At 44.7% G+C, this 22,584-nt stretch overlaps 1 protein-coding gene across 1 annotated transcript in view; it reads left to right on the top strand.

Annotated features, from left to right (window-relative positions):
- The window catches only part of LOC146202813 (nose resistant to fluoxetine protein 6-like), a 36,738-nt gene continuing 14,154 nt past the window's right edge, over positions 1–22,584 (top strand). The window contains exons 1-7 of the mRNA XM_084585115.1: positions 1–310; positions 9,192–9,400; positions 11,371–11,485; positions 12,233–12,317; positions 13,171–13,253; positions 17,155–17,337; positions 21,828–21,921. Coding sequence (XP_084441241.1) covers positions 1–310; positions 9,192–9,400; positions 11,371–11,485; positions 12,233–12,317; positions 13,171–13,253; positions 17,155–17,337; positions 21,828–21,921 — 1,079 coding nt within the window. The remainder of the gene's footprint in view (positions 311–9,191; positions 9,401–11,370; positions 11,486–12,232; positions 12,318–13,170; positions 13,254–17,154; positions 17,338–21,827; positions 21,922–22,584) is intronic.

Below are 22,584 nucleotides of genomic sequence, written 5' to 3'. Positions count from 1 at the left end.
ATGCGATTATGCACCTGCGTCGTTCTTGTCTTTCTTCTGTGCTCACCAACTGTTTCGGCGGCGACAACAACGGTAAAGTCGGCGGAGACCATGGTCGCGTCTACTGAACCTAGCGTGCAAAGCCTTCCTAAAGTGAAGCCTACGCCCGAGTTTGTGATGGCGCTCAAAGGATTAGTGGATAACATATTGGGCAGCCCGAGCGGCCCACTGGCCAGAAAGCTGATCGCGGCCAAAGTTTCACCCGACTGCTCTCTAGGACTCGTCAACTTCGTGAGGGCGGTACGGAACATGGAGCCCTGGGCATATAGACGTAAGGAATTTTCATTTCCTTCTTTTCTGTCGCCTTCTCTCTTTTTTTTTTAATCACGCTGCTTTTTCTACCCCTGTGCGTGTAATGGGAGGGGGGAGTGAGTGCGCAACTCAATCGACTAATTATATGCGGCACTGTTCGCGCCTGTTCAGAGGCCAACACACTTGCGTAGAGCGCTTGAGCAATGCTTTACGCAGGAAAGGAAGCGAAATTTATAACCAGGTACTGCGTTTCGCCGGCAGTAATCACGCCCAAGCATAGCCCGATAGACATACAAACCTGGGAGGCAGAAGTCATTTGTGCATAATAAAGCAACTGAGTTAATACTTCACTTCATTTTCATTGCAGCACTCTGCTCGAGCGTTCTATTGAAGCGTGCTCATCTCGATATATTTCGGTTCTGAGTGCAGTGGCGTTATTATAATGTACACTATACAGTGCCAATCAATGTATCCGGTGTAGCAAGCATTGAAAACACATCGGTAAAGCCGGGCCTTTGGGCTAATAGAAACTAAATGGCGTAGTAAACTATTTGTTGTACTTTTCATACTTTCGTTGTATTATTGTCGTGAGTTGGCGATATCTCAGAGCTAAACACATCCGACCTTGCCCATAGTCGAATGTGTTTAGCTCTGATACATCGCCAACTCACGACAGTCGCATGTATTCAGAGCTGTAGTCAAGTTATATTTAAGTGAATGCAAGTACGCGCTCATGTATGTACTCACATACATACTTACGCGTGCGTCTACACACGCTCTTTGTGCTTGGTGATTTTTTCTGCTCGTGGACGGTCCTGCCGGTGGAATGACAGCGATAGAATATACTACTAGCATTTGCAGTTTTTGCTTGTTATGGTCTAGATAGTGTTGTAGGAATTTTTCATTTCACGTCAGCACTAACCTAGAATGAGGCTTCAGGTGGCAGCGCACAGGCACACGTTTGATCGCTGGTACAATGGATATAGTTGGTACGTTTTTGCAGCCTAGAAGAGTCAAAGAGCGCTTGTATCGTCTCGGTTTATTCGTTACCTCCGCATGTTGGTGCTATTTGACTATGAGTGTTCAGCAAATTCAATTTTATTCTTATACTGCTTCCTATATTACAGTATTTGTTATTCTTCCGTAAATTATGTCATGAAAATCTATTTGCTTTCTAGTCATCAAGTGGGTACAGCTATTGGAATTGCGAACTGCATAGTTTTTGTGAATCCCTTAACGCAACTTTCTAAATACTTTATTATCAACATATGGGACCGCCTTTCAATGAGCTGGCTACCGGTGGAGAGCTGTACGAAAATATTCAAACCAAACACATGTACAGCGCACTGTAGGAGAAGGACAAGTAAAAGACACTACAAGACACATTGTATAAAAGCGCACGAAGTGTGTGCACTGCGTGATGGGACATAGCCTGAAAACTGCATTTTGATGCAGGAGGCAAGGATGTCGTGTCATTTCAGACACCTCTATTAATGTTCATATTCAAACATGCAATTTTAGACTGATATATAAAACAAAATGTAAAACGAAACTTCTTTAAAAGTTTTGAACTGGGAAGTTAATTTCTTGATGAGGATCAATTACCCTGTAAATAGACCTGTTACCTCACAAGCTGGGCTGAGGGTCCTAATGAGAGGAAGTGTGTGACCTGGTCGTGCAATAGTTTTCAGTGCGCGATCATTTCAGTGCCTGCACGTTTCGATAGACAAACTCATAAGCATGCGTCGACTTGCGACCGGATTTAGCACGTGACGGGACTCCGAGATAAACAAGAAACTTCAAACATATTCCTGACGGTATGCCATTTTTTATTGTCATTAGTGCCAACAGCAGCCTTTTTTTTTTCATAATAAATCAACATGAGCATTGCCGTTCTAATGACAACTTCTCTGCGCTTTCTCACTTGACCTTCTTCTGCATGTTCATTTCCACAACATTCACTTAAACAACACAAGCTTCATAGCTCTCTGCATAGTATACAATGCAGATTTGCTGTCTGGCTAATTTAGTGGCATCGGAAAGGATATGGTTGCGTCCGTCCACGCGTCTGAAACAGAACATCGGAAATCAAGATACTTCATTAGCACAAAGTCATTCGCAGGAAATGGACGAAACAAGGTATTTAACAAAATTCGTATTGCTGTCCATTAGTTTACGAAAACTTCGGAATTGTATCGTGTGTGCATGACTGGGGTTTAATCAAGAAAGGGAATGGTTGGCTGGTTGGCCGATATGTCCACGCGATGTTACAGCTGGCAGGACACTTCGCGTGTGCCAACTCATTTCGATGTAGGCAGAATGAAAGTTGACTGCAATGTTTTGCTCGCTAAAGAAAATAAGTTGATATCTGCACTTTGGCATCCCTTATATCAGGTTTTGTGCAGCAAGGGGAATTTAATTTGTGGTTTTTATCCGCGTGTGCAAACCGCAAAATGAAGTTTACTGGAAAAGGCACAAATATACTGTTATAAAGAGTCTCTCGAATGTATATGCCTGAAAATGAAAGGAAAGACTGGGGTCGAGCGGTAAGAGCTGAGGTACATCGTTACACCCATGTCCGAGCATCGCATTTGATAATCCTTCATTCAGTGCGAACAAAATATTTGGCGGGCCGTCTTCCGCCACAGGAACCGGGAACTAGAGCTGCGCGACTAATGGAGACATGGATGACAGCGTCCGCTTAGTTATGCATTACGACCCCAAGGAATCAGTGGAGCTTCATGGTTTCTTGAGAAAGCCTACTGTGCATGCGACCTTGTGTGGCTGGTTTCTTTTATTTTTCTCAGGTTCTGGATTGGCGGCGACTGCATTGCAAATAGTTGCCAATCTGAACCTCTACACCCCCCCTCCCCCCCTCCACCTCACACTTGTAGACACACCGAACGGAGCTTGCTGCCGATTTCTAAAACAGAGTATAAAACTACGCCGATAAAGGAGAGCGGAGCTCTACAGCAGCTCTTTGCTCAGGTAAATTTGTGCATGGGGCTGCATCGTGTATTGAAACCTACTACCAACTTGGCGAGCATGCAAGCATGTATTTCAAGCGAAACTAAGGTTTACCTCAATGCTTGAGCCTTACATAACACAAGGTTTAAGCGCGCCTTATTTTTGAACAGCAGATGTGAGCAACTGTGTATGAAACAGTGCTACAAAAGGTGATTAGTTCATTTCACGAAGACGTACTATCGGTGCCGATGTAGGTGCTTCATAAAATAAAGGAATAATACATCGCAGGTTTTTCTATAAGCTCTATAATTCGTTGCGACCATCTACTCCTCACCCTACTGCTAACAATTCTGTAAGTTCAAAGTGATTCTGGAGTACATACCTATAGGAAAGCGGAATGTTTGCCTCGGTGAAAGGCTCGAGGGCAGTGGTGCCGCCAAACAATGTCGTTGCGGGAGATCCGTTATTTATTTTTGTTCCAATATCATTTGTGTGCAGAGCATTGCAGTCAGAGTTTTTATTGCTTTAAATCAGGCATTGTTTTATGAGCATCACCGACACAACGAGGGGCAGTGATGGCAAAGGTGAGCGATAAATTATTTCAAGCATGAGGAAATATTCTCTATGGCATCTTGAGAGCGCGGACCTTCCTGAACAGTGGAGTCCTTCGTCCTGGCGATATAATCAAAGAATGCAACGCGTTCGCATTAAGCACGCACTGCTGGTGTCCTTCGGGAGCCCCGCAGCTCGATTTGCGCTTCAAAATGCGCGTAATTTTACTTGCGTCGCCCAACGCAGCTTTTCAAGGGTGATGGGAAGTAATTCTGTCGGCAGGACACCAGAAATCTCAAGGAGGAACGTAGCACCGCCCTTGAAAAAAAAAAAAAAGGAAAGGCTTGACCGATTATTTTTTTCGCGCTATTGCGATAGAGTAGAATTTATATTGAGGTATGTATTCGCATCTATTTTCCAAGAAGTAGCTACTTGGTGGCGATCTTAAAGCATATTGCCACATGGTGTCCCTATGTTCTTGCTTCGCTTGGAAGAAGAGGACACTGAAGTCGGCTCGCGCGCAGTGTTCAGAACGCTTCCTGCTCCTACAGCTTAGCCCTGTCGCTCACGTCTTGCCCTGTTGTCCGCGACATATTTTGGTGGAGGTGCTGGGTGTCGATCCCAGTATACGTCCCGCACTCCTCCGCACGCCCAAGATTCAGGTCCTGTGCCAGTCAGCACTCCTGTGCACCGCGCTAGCTGGAGGAACCTAGGCCAAGCTACCATCTGAGCACGGACAGTTGGAATTCACCACCGCAGCCGCCCCTCGACCTGTCATGCAAGCTCCAACTTATTACATGCTACAGAACCCACGACTGCCTAAGCCTTTCCACGGCAGTCATAATGAAGACGTCGAAGACTGGCTCGTCCAGTTCGAACGGGTCGCCTCATATAATCAGTGGGACGACGCCGCGAAGCTCAGGAACGCCTTCTTCGGCCTAGAAGATGGCGCTCGTACTTGGTACGAGAATCGCGAAGGCGCCCTAACATCGTGGCGCGAGTTCTGCCGCTGCATCCTGGACCCCTACACCAGCTTAGATCGCCGAGAACGACCGGAAAGGGCTTTGCACTCTCGCAAGCAGTTGCCCAACAAGACTATAACTATGTACGTGGAGGACATGACCCGGCTGTTCCGATGATGTGACCCGGCCATGCCCGAAGAGAAAAAGGTGCGCCATCTCATGCGCGGCGTTAAGGAGCAACTGTTTGCTAGCCTCGTGCCCAATCTGCCGACCACGGTAGCCGAGTTTCTTACGGAGGCAATCGCAATGGAAAGGGTGCTTCAGCAGCGGTCTACGACCTACGACAAGCCGGTACTCGCCGCTTTGCTCACAGAGCCGCTTTCGGCCTTCGGGGCTACTCTAGATCTTCTCCGCGACATGATCCTCTCCATTTTGCGAGAAGATGCTTTAGACTTTTTTCGGTGCTCCCCAGCCGACGGTCGGCTCTGTCGCTAGTATTGTCCGAGAAGAGCTCCAGCAAGCATTTCGGCCTTCGGTGCCATCTGCTAACCCGCCATCTTTTTCCACCGAGTTCTGTCGGCCAACGTATGCGGACATCTTGCGACGTCCTTCGACTGATTCCACACAATTACTGCCACTCGACCAAGGCTCACTGTATTCAGCCCACCCTGAGCCGTAAACCACCCCAGCGAAAGGCAGACCTGTGGCGTACCCCAAATCGACAGCGCCTGTGCTCCCACTGCGGAGAAGCAGGTGACCTGTATCGGCAGTGCCCATATCGACAACTGCGACTGAAGGGTTTCCCCATCGACATGCGTCACCCTCCATTAGGCCAACGACTCCGGGATATTGAGGACTACGCAGCCCAGTAGCGCATAGCGCCAACTTTTCGGCGACAGTCACGATCTCCTTCTCCACGCCGACCATCCTCGCAGCCCAGCTCCTCCTGGATGGCGCAGCGGCGGTCGCCTAGTCCGCGTCGGGAAAACTAAAGACAGCGACCTCCGGGGACGAGGCCGCTTCAAATCGATGCGACGGAGACCCCCCGACAACGCGACCTGTGAGCGACCGCGACTTGATGGCCCCGACGACAGTTCGTACACATCAAGTTAGACTCTCGCTGGATATACCCGTGGTCCTCGACGGCTATGAGGTTAGCGCATTGGTAGACACTGGTGCTGATTTTTCGATTTTAAGCGGAAAGCTAGCGGCGCTTCTAAAAAAAGTAGTGACGCCATGGTCTGGCACGCCGATTCGAACCAGGAATGTCGTAACTCCGAGCGGTCAGTGCACGGCGAAAGTCCAAATTCGCAACTCCACGTTTGTCGTCAGCTGCCTTGTGATACCTGACTGCTCCCACTACTGTATCCTTGGTGTCGATTTTCTCCGGGAGTATGGGGCCATTATCGATCTCCAGAAGCGTACCGTGACTTTTTCGACCTAGAAAGCTGATGATATTGACACCGCGGATGGCCAATTTCTGCCGAGAGCGTTTCTATTCCGCCACGTTTCAGTGTTTTTGTGACTGTTAACTGCAACGAACTACGTGACGGAACGGGGGTCGCTGAGGGCAACCAGTCCCTTTTGCTCACCCACGGCATCACTTCGGTGCGGAGCCTCATCCATCTCCGTAACGGCCGATCTGAGCTCCTGAACTTCACGAACTCCGCCATCTTTTCCGCGCTACCGCAATCGCATTCGCCGACTCCTTAGCGGACGTTTCTGAATGTTTTACGTTCGGGGAAGTTGAAAATGCACGCCCATCTCTTGATAGTCTTGATATTAGCACAGATCTCTCGGAAACACAGCAGCGCGACCTGCGTTCTCTCCTCCTAGAATACAGTGCTTGTTTCACGACCTCATCGAAAATTCGGCAAATGCCTCTTGTGAAGCACCGTATAATTATTCCTGACGATGCCCGCCCTATGCGCTAGCAGCCGTACCCAATCTCAACGACGGAACGTGAAGCGATTCAGACACAGGCTCAGGAGATGCTTCGTGATGGTGTCATCCAACCTTCCAACAGTCCGTGGTCGTCCCCTGTCGTGCTGGTAAAGAAAAAGGTTGGCACCCTTCGCTTCTGTGTTGATTATCGAAAGTTGAACATCACTAAAAAAAAACCGTCTACCCGCCGCCCCGTATAGACGATTCGCTCGACAAGCTTCGTCGCGCCCAGTACTTTTCCTTCATTGACTTGAAGAGCGGGTACTGGCAGATTGAGGACAATGAGCGGGACCGCGAAAAAACAGCTTTTGTCACCCCAGATGGACTGTATGAGTTTAAAGTGCTGCCATTCGGCCTATGTTCAGCGCCGGATGCTTTTCAGCGCATGATGGACACCGTTCTCGCTGGCCTCAAATGGCAAATCTGTTTAGTTTATCTCGACGACGTTGTCGTGTTCTCTGATACCTTTGGTGAACACCTCGAACGCCTGCGCGCAGTATTAGATGCCCTCCGGTCAGCTGACTTGACGCTCAAGCCCGAGAAGTGCCACTTTGGCTACAAAGAGTTGAAATTTCTCGGTCATCTAGTGATTGCCGCTGGCGTTAGGCCAGACACCTACAAAACTACCGCTGTCACCATATTTCCCGTTCCTGCCACGAAGAGAAGTTTAAAATGTTTTCTGGGTTTGTGTGCGTACTACCGCCGCTTCATCGCCGAATTTTCCAAGATAGCCGCACCCCTGACCCGCCTCACGCGGGATGATACACAGTTCGTGTGGGCCGCCGAGCAACAGTAGACTTTTACAGAGCTGCGCAGACGACTGCAAACTATCCCTGTTCTTGCGCACTTTGACGAAGACGCTGCCACCGAAGTCCACACCGACGCCAGCGACATCGGCCTTGGCGCTGTACTCGTTCAACACCAAGCTGACGTGGAAAGGGTAATTGCGTATGCCAGCCGCACGCTCTCTCGCACTGAAACAAATTATTCCACCACGGAAAAGGAATGTCTCGCGGTTGTGTGGGCAACTATGAAATTTAGGCCTTATCTCTTTGGCCGCGCATTTAAAGTCGTTACTGACCACCATTCTTTGTGCTGGCTGGCCAATCTCCGCGACCCATCGGGGCGCCTAGCACGATGGAGCCTTCGCCTCCAAAAATTTGATTAAGAAAGAAAAAAAAAAATAAATTACGACAAAGCAAGGAAAGGCAATAAAGAAGGATCATATTGCAACGACTGATAGCCTGCCGTAGTGACTCCTATCACTAGTCCCAGGCTACACCGTTAGATTGTTGGCATAGTTGTCAATAAATTATAAACTTAATGGCGCTTCCCGGTGGCCTACGCAGTTGGCCAGACTAAGGTAGCAGCAAATCGCCTGACGGTGATAAGTTGGCAAGTTCAGAACAAATGTTCAGCCTGCGACCTTTCGCCAAAAATACCAAAGCGAGGTTTCTATTTCAGTCTTCTTCCATCCTTGTCTTCTGGTTAGAGAGCGGCAAGGGTTTGAATAATAAATAGCCAGGTTCGTGATCGACCTGTTTGCTATAAATACGTACCGTTTTTGCCAGAAGTAACCAGGCTGCATGTCTCGCTTCTGGCTTGTATTCTATAGCCAACATTAATTCATAGAGGATCGCAGTTGTTTGGAAGTAAGGACAGAAGCTCGGCTTTAGTTTGCACAGATTCAACGCTTCAGAAGTGGTACGAATTCTCTGCCGCTAAACTCAGAAGCGGAACACGCACCCTGGTTACTTTTGGCAAAGATGGTACGTGTGGGTCGACCATTCAGACTTTTTATTTATAGCATGACGTCTAATTACGCAAATTATGACGCGCCCATGGTGAGAAACGTCCAACGCATTGCAGAGTAAACCGCCTGAGCACACGCATGCGTCATCAATAAACTGCTTATCTTTGATTTTCCTTTCAGAGCAATGAAATAAAAAATCATGTGGGAAATGCGCTTCTTCGAAGCCTGATTGACACCACACCTGAAGATTTCCGGCTCAGAATTAGGATTAACGGTACAGGAATCCCAGAAGAAAGCATTGGCTTCAGTGTAAAGGGGGTTATGTTTAGGTAGTGTTATGCATTACACATTACGAATTCGATCAATATCAACGAAACTTAAACCAGGTTAAGTCGGGGCAGGCGAATTATGAGACAAGTATAAGTTACGAGGATGTTTAAGGCAACCACCGCTCACAGCCCTAAGCACACGGAATGTATACCGCCCGCTCAAACAGTCCGTCCTTGATTGTTCATGACGGGTCTGCAAGCCTTATAAAGGCGTCCAATTGCAAAGCCTGCAAAAAAGACATGCGAGCAAATTAATGACTTGAGAAAACATATTTCCACTATGAATGCGCTCATTTTGAAGCCACATTGTTAACATATACAGTGTCAGCTCACTTAATGTAGGACAGCCGTGCCAAGCACTCACTGTTATCCATGTCATTTTTCTTTTTCCAGTAATAGATGCTACGGGCAAGTATCCGACCGGATTGTTCCAAGGTACGTTGTCTGACGTGGGAGCTTTTGATGAATGCGTCGAGACGGTTGTGCGGGATAACGACGGACGAGAGACTGTACGAGCCCATTACTGCAACGTTTATCTGGACGCCAACGCCACGGACGTGCTGCGGTACTTGACACCGGCAATAACTCTGTCCCACCCTCGGGTAAGAAAGGCATACTTGGTGCATGCAAAGTGCGCGAGAAATCTCGATGTGTTCGCTCCCTAGATGCGTTTTAAGAAATATCTATTTGTACGTTTGAAAAAAAATATTTACAGGGAGAGGACCTTTTGAGATATTTTGAGGTACCTTTTGAGATATTTCTGCCTCAAAGAATCGCTGGTTCTGTTATTGAAAGCCTTTAAAGTTCGCTTACCGAAAAATAGCGCTTGATTGTTTTGCTCTGTCCAGCTCAGCGAAATGGCTTTGTAATACAATTAAGTATGCATGGTTTTGCGAAAATAGCGAATAGCACCTTAAGCTCGGCATATAAGGGTATGTGGCGAGGCTGCTAAAGGCTTTCATGTGCGGCTCCTCTTGCGAATTCGTGTATGCCCACTTTAATACTAACTTGATTACTATTCTCAAAATGTGTGCCTTTACATCATCTCGCATATACTCATTAGCATACAATCGCAAGATACTCCATGATGTGAAACGCCATCCGACATATATTTGAAGGCCCGCCTCAACCAAGTCATGCAACGGACTTGTGCGGTCAGGTGTAGCGTGTCTGACTGGATTCAAGCGTACCGAAGGGTTAGGTTCTCACCTCACCATCCTACCACAAAGAAGCGAACCGAGCCGATTGCTCCTGGCATGTCATGTAGTCTTGCAACATGACACATGACATGTTGCAAGACATGTCATGTGTCTTGTCCAACAAGACACATGACATGTCTTGTGTCTTGTTGGACACAACTCGCAACAAACGTCACACAACTCGCCGACCAATCAAAGCCCGTGCACGTAACTTCTCAAATACCACATATCAGAGACATGTGCGCGATTCTTCTCTCACAATGCCGGCAACTGTACTTTCTGCGGGGCGGAGCGTTTGACGCTGTCCCGCTAAAACACTCCGCAATGTGTAGGATATTGAATGAACGTCCTTATCAATCATGGAAAGGCACTTATAATAATATCTTTTAATAATATATATGACAAACTCCGATTTCATCTACTGTTCAAATCACGTAAACTCGTGTTATTTTAACCTTTATGGCTTTCCATTCAATCTTTAGTCTTCACATCCTAATAGCGCAGGCAGCGTACAAAATACCAACGTTTAACAGCACTGCGAACAGGATTCCCATCTCAATCATCAACGAAATGACAGTGCGGTGTCCTAAAGGAAGAAAAATTTTGCTCTACCAGCTCTCCACGGTTCTAAAATTAAAGTACCTTGCGCTGTGCCTAAAAATGACTGCAGTAGCAAGCTTTTCAGCAACCAGGGCAAGGGAATCAAAGGAATCGTCATAACATATTAAGAAATCAAACCTGTAACATAACATCTTTAGACATCAGCAGCGTTTTTAACCCTACAGCTGCAGTGTCAGAATATTATGGTCTGCATAGTCAAAAACCTTTAAATATTGGAATGATTCTTGACTAAGAAGCACTTTGGCGTTCATACATGAGGACCCGGCGTGTCGGGTTCACTAGCACGGTTATTAAAAAAAACGACCCTGATGTGCCAAGAGAAAGTAACAAATTTAAAACCTCATCTGCGCTACCTACAATGCTAAAATCTTTAAACTTTAAAGACCGCCCGACATAAATGAAGCGGCACTTCAACCAAACTGCGCGAATGTTCCTGCGTGGTCAATGGCTAGGGTGTCTTACGTGCGTAACATGACATGACCAAGCTGGCAGCTCTTGCCAACTCAGTCATGTCTTGTGGTATCGTGACGTCACGCAACTCATCAACCAATCAGCGTCCGGCCACGTCATGTCACCTGTTAACTATCACCTGTCGTATGCATGCTCCTGTTTTTACCGTGTGGTGAAAGACCATGCGTCACCGACAACTCTGACGCGTGGTCTTTCACTGAACGGGAACTTTAACAGTGTCACGTTAATGGTTTAACGGGAATGTTTCCGAAATAACAACCACCTCGCTTTTAAATTTGCAGGCCATCGACTTCGCACTTGAAAGCGGCAACAACAAGTTTGTCGAAGGCGTGCGCATAGGAGTTTGCTTCATTAGCGACTGCCATGACAGCGATATTCAAAGTCTTCTAGAAGCAAGTGAGTAAAAGTTAAGCTGGTGTACGTCGGGTAGATAAAGGTGCTCACGAACAGGTTCGGGCATAAGTAAACGAAGCACGCATTTCCGTTCAAATTAAGACCATGCCTTCTGCCCTGGAGATAAGAAAACAATAGTTGTCCAAGTGAAAGGGCATTGGCGTCTACTACCGGTTCGCACATATCACGATGGCCAGTTGCAATTATGCAGCGCGTGAAAATTTTTAGAACCAAAAGCGTGCTCCGCACCGGTACATAGGATCGATGCTTTTTTTTTTTCTTTTTTTTTTTTACTCTGCGTACAAGATCGTCCGCTCTTAGGGGAAACACGCCAGCACTTGTCCGCTCTCTTCAGAGCGTCGGTCCGCCTGACTCTACAGCGCAACGTAGCAAATATAAATCCCATGCGAAGGAGCACCTTCAGGATCCTCTCAACATTCTCCAAGTAGCCTCGATGAACGGCAATGTCGAATGCAACGACGCTTGGAAGAGAGCGGCTACCTCCGTGCGTGTTCACCTTAAGAACGGACGACCATGCACAATACAAATCGCTTAGGCAAGGTGGCAGTTGTATCTGCTCATATTTAAACTTTAGGAGGAAGCGCAAACCAGTCCGTCATGGCTTGTTGTGGTTTCCCTGGGTCGCGCTTTCTTCGCAATACGAAATATAAATACGCGAACATAAGTCACTAAAATATTGCTACCCGCCTGACGACAGCGTCGCTCATGCTGCTTTCATTTCTTTTACAGTGGTCGAAGGAAAGCTTGAACTACAGGTCAAAGACTGCGTGACAAACGTGAATATGCCCATGAGCAAGACACAGAGCGTAATTGTGTGAGAAACATTTTTTTTTTTTTTACAACACGTGACCATGAGTATTCTTGCAATGTAAGCTGGCATGCAACTTGTAAATGGAGAGACGAGGTGATTATTATGGCTCTAATCACACACAAAAAAAAAACTTGAGTATTTTTTGCTGATAACTTGGCTGTACTCAATTTAAACAGCTAATTACAAAGTGCGGTTTGACTTGTCTAGACATCCGGCTTCATTTCGTCGAATCAAGCAACAGAACCATGCATGCACGCACGCACGCACGCACGCACGCACGCACGCACGCACGCACGCACGCACGCACGCACACACACACACACACACACACACACACACACACACACACACACACACACACACACACACACACACACACACACACACACACACACACACACACACACACACACACACACACACACACACACACACACACACACACACACAAATAAAATGTTTTGTAGTCGTGCCGCAACGTCAGATTTTTTCTCTAGTTGTGTGGCGATATTTTGTAGCTCTGTTTTATTTTACATGACACTTTTCTATCGCAAATGCACAAAGTTCTATTGTTTTTACAAATATTTCTGTAATTCCTACATCTTCACGGCTACAAAAACTACAGAAATTTTCCCGTTACGATAAATAATGTTTTGTATATTTTTCGACTGGGCTTATTTACGGGCTTTTCGCTTGTCGCAATTCATTGTAGAATAACAGGAGAAAAAAAAAAAGCCGATCTCTCTGGGCTACCAGCAAGGGCTATCAATTGAAAAACAAAGAAAAACGCAGATTGTACCGCCCGTCTAGGGAAAGGCATTAATGTGGCATTAATTTGAAATTTTCTCCTGAATAGGGCATTGCTTGGAATCCTCGCCGCGACGATTTGCGTGAGCAGCGGCATCGACATCTACATAGGTCGTGGCAAAACCAACAGAAGTAAGTTTTTTGCATGAAAGTGTGTTTGCAACCGTTGGACCGTAAATGCAGACGTGTATGCTGGTTCCTTTAAGACGCCAGAAATCCGACTTGTGTACAGTTTTAGGCTATATGACTGAACTGCTTTCTGTCATGCGTGTGAGTGTTGTGTCTCATAGCATTCGCAACAGGCACGTAAGTGTGGAGCCTTTATGGGGTTGATGTAGTTCACCTTCAGACTTAACGTCGCTGTTTGAAAGGCGATCAATAATCTGGTGTTCTTAAAAAAAAAAAAAAAAAAAAAAAAAGCAAACACCAAGTGAAAATGCATCAAGAAAAACTTACATGTTATAGACAGCCTAATAGTACAAAAACGCTTTCGTTAACCGAGCCAGCACCCAATTTTCTTAGCTTAGCAACATAAAGAAAAAACCTATATACAACTAGACAGCACTAAATCAAGGTCAGTGGAATAGGAATGTGTCCTGTTGAACGCAAGCGTTTGATGATGATGTGGCATGGAACAAACTTCTAGAGGTACAGACCATATGAAAGTTACTCCAGTCATTAGTTGGTTCTTTACCGAACATGTGTGATTGGTGCGCAAACACAAGCACAATTTCCCGCGGAAGAAAAGTAGAGCCAAGATGCGCTCATGACAAACCGAAAAACAAATTAAGGTGAAATAGGAACACAAAACGGTGCACGAAAAACTAACAACTGACTTTTTTTTTTTTCGCGCGCAATCGGGCACTAGTAGTAGAATACAAGCAGAGTAAAGGTCTGAAAAAAAAAAGCATGTGGCTGTCATTCAGGATGCGTGTCTTCTAATATGATGGATGCTAAGACAAAGAAAGAGGAGGAGGTAAAAAACAGCCGCTGGGTATTTATTTATTTATTTATTTATTTATTTATTTATTTATCTATTTATTTATTTATTTATTTATTTATTTATTTATTTATTTATTTATTTATTTATTTATTTATTTATTTATTTATTTATTTATTTATTTATTTATTTATTTATTTATTTAAGGACTTTCTTTATTTGAGCGTATCATACGCACTTACTCGAAGCATCTGTGTGGGAGGGTGGCTTCGCACGGTTTTCACGGTTGCCGCGGCGGGTGCTGATTGGGTCGCCGCTGACAGCGTTACAGCTTGCTACTAATTTGGATAACAGGGAATGTGACAATATGTTAGCGCCCCCTGTTCTTTTTGTGGCTATAGCCGCAAACAGAACAGGGGGCGCTAACATAACATTTCGGTCAAGGAAACATGAATAGGCTGAATAAATTGCAAAGGTTGCACCCTATACCCAAAAAGAATATTTTCTGCGCATTCTGTTAGGCGTCGCAGAGTACGCAAAGAAGTCAACACTGCGCGCTTCAAATTATTTAGCACGAATTCGGAGTGTATTCCAAGCCGACTGAATCACGGTAAAAAGCGGGAGTAATGACCCATGGCAGGCGTATTCGACCAACGCTGTCAAATTCCGTTAGGATAGCTCACTTTTGTGCATTTATTACAAAGTAAACATGGTTAGACGTCAAAAAAATAATAATAACATTATAAGAGCTGCGAAGCTAGTAAAAATAAAGCAGAAGCTGCATGAGCTAGTCACCCTTGTGCAACGTTCACTTTCGAGCAAGGGGAAAAGGTAATTATCGTCCTTCACTACCACGTTACACACCTGGAATTGTTGAAAAGGCTGGGTATTAATCATACGCTGATATATTTTTGTGAATGCGCCCGTACACGCCCTTACTTAAACCCAGCGTTTGAAATAGACAGTAAGCTTTGACACAGCGCTTTGCGTGCACTTTAACAAAAATTACACATCCAATCAGTCTTCTCCAAAAACATGAGGTGCTGAACCAGTGTACAACAGCACAGTACACAATCGCATATTGTTTGTTGACTACTAGTTACCCTTCCTCAAGGTGACGAGTTTTGTGATATAGAGTAATGTTTTAGTTGAAGGATCGATCAGAGAGTCATATTCCCATTTTAATTAATGTTTGTTCACAAGTACATAGACTTCACGATAGGAGCAAGATGAATCGTTTATTGCGCAAGTTCTGTAAAAAACGAAAAAGAAGAGTTCCCGATTATATTAATCACAATGAGAATTAATTGCGCGAGCATTATATGTTTCAAAGTCAACTTACAATGTTAAAGTGCTTTTTTGTGTTAGACCGCAAATAGTGGCTTTCCCCGTCGAACAAATTCCCAAACCATCATTAAAGGTATGACGCCAAAACATTTTTGCTATATAAGCTGTGCGATTTGCGGTTGTCGGCACCCCGTTTAGTGTGCGCACCGTTTATAAATGCTGCATGAAAGCAGTATCCGCATTAAAAAGGGGAACGGAGCCGTTTTCTTTTATATTCTGCTCATTACATGCCCTGTTGTTGCTTCAGAACAGTCTTTAGGTATCGCCCTGCGAATAACCCATTGCATCCTCTTTCCACCCCACGAAGCTACGAAACTTAACAACAGTATACTACACACTTGCACAACTATTTGACGCAATTACCGGCTGTTCTCTCGGCAATTCCAATATGCACTATCGCTGCCACTGAAAGCTCATACAACTCAGTACACCTCATGGCTTTCGCTCAGTTGAAAATGCGAAGGAATTAACCGATAGCCATCAGTAAAACCCAGAACTAGGTTATGTGGACCAACAAATAACTGTTCGATGTCTGCATACCCTTAAGAGTTTGTTGTCTGTCAGTGCGAACTCAGTGCTCAAAATAAAACTCCATTTTGAGTTAAAATCAATCCTCTCATTTCTTCGACTGCTGCTTTACAATTCTATACTAATTGCGGTCATTGTATATAACATGCCCTGCTGTGTTGCAGCAGCTGAAGTTTGGCAGCGGACGCCACGGCCAACAGCGGTAAAACATTATTGTGGACACTTAAGCTCTGCCTTTAACGGTATGGCACGACAGCGTTAAGTGTAGTCTTCGCTCACTCATTTACCAATGCCGCCATTTGTGCCTTTCATATATCACACAGTCCTATTGGCATGCAGTGCTAAGCTACCACGTTATTCAGCTACAAGTCGCAGACGACCACCTCATATATACAGCCCCGCTTTAATCAAGCCTGCCTGCGTGAACTATGGTCAGCGTATCTCACTCGGGACTCAAGGGTTCTGGAAGATTAATTCTTAATCCGCCTTCCCATCTCAAATGAGCAATTCCACTTATCAGATTCTCCCAACTTTCCGATATCACGTGGTCTAGTTAAGTCGCACAAACCATCTAAGGATCAGTGCTCAGATCATCATCAGCCTGATTATACCCACTGCAGGGCAAAGGCCTCTCCCATATTTCTCCACTTAACCCGGTAAGTGTGCTCAGATATCAGCTGCCAACTAATGCAGCCAGCACCGTGCCCGTGATTATTCGCTCACAAACGAGACGCCGACACCGGATATTCCTTTAGCGACACCTTTAACGTTATTGCGTTAAAACCGAACTATGGCACTGGCACTGTTATAGCGGGCAGTGTCGCAAAAAATTTAATTCGTTGAAAAATAATCTTTCACACCTTTTGAAACTATTCATGGCATTAAATGTGCACAAAGAAACGAAAGCGGGCGCGCTGCGACGGAGTCGACGCAGGCTTACATCGGCGGGTTGTAGAGAACGTAAAAGCAAACGCTTTACATTTTGGAATGCTTTTCTGCAGATTGATCTATAAGAAAAAAAAAAAACATGAAGGATTCGCTTCATGCTCCAGTTAACTTGAAGAAGGCCCACATTATACCTGTTGCCCTCACGATGGTGCAGATGACCGCCATCTTGATCAAGACACATGACATGGTTTGGCTTCATACAAGTATGAAATATTAGAGGCATCAGGTAACGGCTGATACAGTGCATCTTTTGTTCCGCTCTACTCGCAGGCTTTCTCACCAAAGTTGTGACTGCATTCTCCGTGCGAGCAAACTTGGAGATTCTCCTCGACGTTGCCAAGGACCCAGACACCGACGCCTACAGATACAGATTTCTTCATGGCCTACGATTTTTCAGCATGTTCATGGTTGTCATTGGGCACTCATACAATATTTTCGATTTCATCAATACTTGTGAGTATAAAAGCGGTTACTGAATCGAAGACGGAATCTGTATGTACTATATAGGTTAGCATTACTCGAGCGTGCATTGAAAATTTTACTGATGTCTAATGCACTACCTAGCGTCTATTAGAACCTGATAGAAATTAACTCATCGCTTAAGCTATACAGTACCGTAACCACAATTGAATGATGCCTCTTTAGTATGCCACAGGTACCACAGGTAAGGGTGCAAGGGCCCCTAAGTAGGCACCTTATGGCTTTTCTTGGAGCCCAAAGCTGTTGGGTGAATATATATGTATAGGAGGTGTTTCACGTAACTTAAAATGATTTAATAATTGCTGAAACTACTGCCCTGTAAAACCAATGGCTCATTGTTTGCCGTCATGCGGCCCTTCTCGGAGGACTTTGTATATTCCACTTAATGATCCAATCAACTAAGATGATTTATGTGAAGGTTTTATGTTCGCCCTAGGCAGACATGGCAGTAACTGAATTACTGTAATTTAATTACTCTCAGTAATTTGTAATGTAATGAATTACTTTCTCGTTTCGGTAATTTATTAATGCAATGAATTACTTTTGGTAGTAAATTAATAACAAAAGTAATTAATTCCTTTCGAAATTGCTTTTTCTAAAGTGCACCACTACTCCTTCAATAGACAACGAAGTAGAGTGCCGCGAAAGCAGGAACGACATGCGGCAAGCCGAAGCCGGCGTAACGGATCGGCAAAAGGAGACAGAACTGAGCAGAACAGTGCGTCTGAGACCTCGTGTATAGCAGGGTCATTTAGTTCGGCTATCTCATGGCAACCATTCTCCAAGCAGCAGGATACGAGCGCCAAGAGTATGCCGAAGGGACAGTTGGTGCAAGGCCTGAGTTGAAAACTCTTTGGGAGTGCGGCGCAGTGGCACTCCGTGTTGCTTCGGCTAGGGCACAGTGGTGCCTGGTTACACTCGTCACCACTGGGCGAGGGAGGATTGGGGTTGGGGGAGATAGGCGAAAGGGTCTATGGCCTGAGCCACCGTGGCTTGAGCATTACTGAGCAGTGAGCACAAGGTGCCGACGTCGATTCTTGGGACTGCGGAAGCAATAAATAACCTAGCTTGACACTGGATTCGTCGGTCATTTCACGATCGTTCGGCCATGCTTCTGGTTTTGTTCTTTTTTTTTCTGTTGTCTTGTTTTTGTAATGGCAAATGCTGTAGGAAAGAGGAAAGTAATAGCTCTCTGGGATGGAATTTGGCGGGAAAACGAAAGAATGTGTGTGCTTCGCGTCTGGAGAACAAGTTGCTGTTTTGTTTACTAGCTTTACTTAGTTTCTGCATGGACAGAAACTAGGAAGTAATTTATAAGTAATTGAATTACTAAGTAGAAGTAATTGTAATGTAATTTTATTACTTTTTGGGAACAATAATGAGTAATGTAATTTCATTACTTTTCCGCAATTTTCAGCAAAGTAATTAGTAATGCAATTTAATTCCTTTTCAAAAGTAAATTTACCATGTATGGCCCTAGGCACAAGTGCCTTTAGTTAAGTTCCGGTTTGGTTTGGTTTGTGGGGTTTAACGTCCCAAACCGACTGAGGCTATGAGAGCCGCCGAGGTCGGGTTCGAACCCAGGTATTCGGGACAGTAGTCGGGCGTCTTACCACTGCACCGCCCCGGCGAGGCTTTAGTTAGGTTCTAAAAAGAAAGAACAGACGCTTTTTTTCTCTACCTATACATACCTGTTGCTTGTTCTTTCTGGCCGTTTAAACAAATAACGCGAAATATAGGAAATATTATCAAGGGACTGCACTCATGCGCTACCATGCTGCAGCGCTCACAACCGCATTTTCAATACACGAAAGACGCTTGCTAACAATGCGCAACTGATCGCAGTTGAGACCAGTTGAGTTTAATAGCCTACAATATTATAAAAATAACAAAAACTGAGTCTGCTTCTAACTAGGTAATTCGCTGCTGTTTTTTTTATCTGTTCTTTTTCTTTCTGATAGCTCAGTAAAAGCTCAATATGAATTGGATCTCGGTGGCCCGCCAAAGCTTGCCCAGATCACGGCGAGCGCGTTCTATATTTCGGCAGAATGCGCTCCCTTACAAGGCCATATGCTGACCAAGGCGGCGGCAGCACGCTTTGTTCATTGAAAGAATTTGTGGCGCCAGTACAGCACATCGGCACAATAGCGCAATCGCGAATTTTCATCTTACATTTTTCGGATTAATTTATATCCTCTAAAATAAAAGACCATTTAAGAAATACGTTGGTAGAAGAATGGAATCGATTTGTTTCTTAACCCCATCTATAACTTAACAAGCATATTGGGCCTAGAGAGTGGTAGTCGAAAAACTTTAAGAATTTATTTAAATTAGCTAATTAAGCCGAACATAAAATACTCGCAGGAGGGCCACATAACGCATATAATGATTCATTGGTTACATCCAGTTGTATTTATTTAATCATTTGTTTTACGTGAAACACCCTATATATATATATATATATATATATATATATATATATATATATATATATATATATATATATATATATATATATATATATATATATGAAGGGGAAATGAGGGTGCTCGTTATAATACATAAAAAAAAAGAGGCCAACAGTCGGCGAGGCCAAGGAAAGCATTGGAGATTGTACTTTGTCTTTTTTTTTAATTTTTACTTCGATAATCACATATATTAGTAATGTAATCTGTTTAGGGGAAAGATAATTAAGCACAAAGTAGAAGAAAAAACAACGTGCCGAAGGTGGGAACCGAACCCACGACCTCCGAACATCGCGTCCGGTGCTCTTCCAACTGAGCTACATCGGCCGCTGTCCCCCATGCTACTTTCTTGGGTATTAATGTTGTCTGTACACGAACCTTGAGAGTGTTCACCAGCGCCACCCTCAACCATAGCGGTGGACGTGGTTAGCGCCAGCGTCACTCGGTGGTCGTGGGTTCGATATTCGGAGGTCGTGGGTTCGGTTCCCACCATCGGCACGAAAGAAGCCGACTGTCGGCTTCTTTCCTTCATAAATATATATATATATAGGGTAGGATGAGGTGAAGAAGATGGCTACACATTATCAAAGAAAACCGAAAACGTTATGAAGCTGAGTCCAAAAGTGAACGTTTGGCTTCGTCTGGGAAGCGCAGTCATCACTGGCAGGGTTTGTGTACGCTTTTGCTTCCGAAGGAGAAACACAGGATAGAGGAGTGTATAGGGGACGAAATGAGAGTTTCCTTGGAAAGGACTTTGTCTGACCAGGGAACCATGGTCGCGTAACCTGGAAAAAAAAAAAATAAAAAGCCGGAAACAGCAGAAGAAAGTGCAATGTGGGGTACGTGATGAATCAGCACAAGGCGAAGGCTCACATAATACGTGTGATGCTCCACCTAAGACTGGCAGCAATGTTTCAGAGGGGCATTTTGAGTAAAAGGAGTGCTTTCTTTGACATAACAGTGCCAACGGGAATGCGAAGCTAGCACTTGTTAAGTGGCAGCTGGTTAGCTAATAATAAAAATATAGCTAGCTTTATACCGACCCGCGTAGAACCTTCCCTGTCTCAAGCCTATTCAGTGATACGGCAACAGTACCTCATAGTAAGGAGACACGCCAGGTTACTTTTAAAATCCATCATCTATGGACGTGTTAACACTTCTTTTGAGTACTGGTCATAAGTGCTTCCACTAATCCTAGTTTCTATATCATTGCCATAGATAAAGGATTATAGACACCTAATTTTTGGGTTCGTGTTTTATCATTTGTAATGATGCGTAGGGCATTACTGTACAAAGGTGACCACGTCACATTCGCCTACTACTGCTGAATAATTTTAATCGAATTTCTTTTTACACCTGTTTAGGTTTCGGTTTCAACAGCCAAGCGATGGCTGGGACGTCACAGTCAAGTCTAGGTCACGCGAGGGGTGAAAATACAACGATGTAATCATTGTTGGGTCATTTTAATTTACTACAATGGTAAAGCCAGCCTGCCTTAAGAACAGGAATCACTACAAGTGAAGAATGAACGATGATGTCACTGTTTTTTTTTCATACCGCGCATCAAGACATGATTCTGACGTCACAGCCATCTCTCGGATGCCGAAACCGAAACTGCTGAGGAAAGAGAATTCAGTTATAAATTATTTATCGGTCGTAGGCGAAAACTACGTGCGGATCGATATACAAGAATGACTTACGCATCATTAACAAGAAAAATGCCACCAAAAATTGGTGTCTATATTCCTTTAAGATTGAACAAAGGGCGATGTCCTTATCTGGGTTGTCATGGCATCTTAGAAAAAAGCATGTAAGATACAGACATCACATGCAGGAAGAGAACGGCAAACTAAACACAACTTGTGTCATCTTTTATTCGGGACATCTGCACACGCTTCGAAGACCATTGACTCTAAGTAAGCGTAACAAGTGTACTTAAAGGACGTGAACCCGATTCTGCTAAGGTATTATGCATAATTTTGGATCGTATTTTTGCAGCCCGTATGGTGAACGCCCTGCATTATGCCGACAACTTATCCTTCTCGCTTATCATGACTGGATATTTGAGCGTGGATGTCTTCTTCTTCCTAAGGTAAGAAATGAAAGCATTCTTTCGGTTAGATCAGACACTGAAGTTAAAATGAAGTCTGACAAGTACAACGAAAAAGCTCAAAAAGAATGCTTGACACGAACCAAAACTAAAAATATTCCGAGAGCATTCTGGAACCTACACTCTATAGAGATGCAAAAGCCTAAGCATTACTGGTGTACACGGTGCGTCACATTTTCTCTCATTATTATTACCAACTAAATACAAGGTCATTATCATTGCTGATGTCATCATTCTCATTTTCACTAATTGTAGCGTCATTGTCATCGCTACTTCATTTTCACGGTAGACAAGGAGAATTATGATGCGCGTTTCGCGATCTCGGGCGTGGCGCAGTTGGTTAAAGCGCTCAGCTGGGGATGCAAAGGATGGTGGTGCGATTCCCTGTGGTGACAGGATTTTTATTCTGATGACGTCATCATGGCGTCATTTGATCTGCAGTTATAGTGTGATCGAATGAACGAACGTCGACAGTACGTGAGCCATTAAAGGCTTTCATCTTAGAACGTCGGGCCGGGCTGCTGCGATGATGTTTTTGCTTGTAATGCCGGTACCAGTTGACTTCTGCGCCGCCAGCAAAACTCCCGACACACAGTATTACAGGCCGGCTAGGCGTCTTTACTGAATTCCAGCATTTAAAATAGC

The sequence above is a fragment of the Amblyomma maculatum genome, chromosome 1, assembly GCF_055883805.1.
Source record: "Amblyomma maculatum isolate TAMU_Amacu chromosome 1, ASM5588380v1, whole genome shotgun sequence".
Taxonomy (NCBI): domain Eukaryota; kingdom Metazoa; phylum Arthropoda; class Arachnida; order Ixodida; family Ixodidae; genus Amblyomma; species Amblyomma maculatum.
Note: the sequence above shows the minus strand (reverse complement) of the source record. Positions and strands in the feature narration are given on the sequence as shown.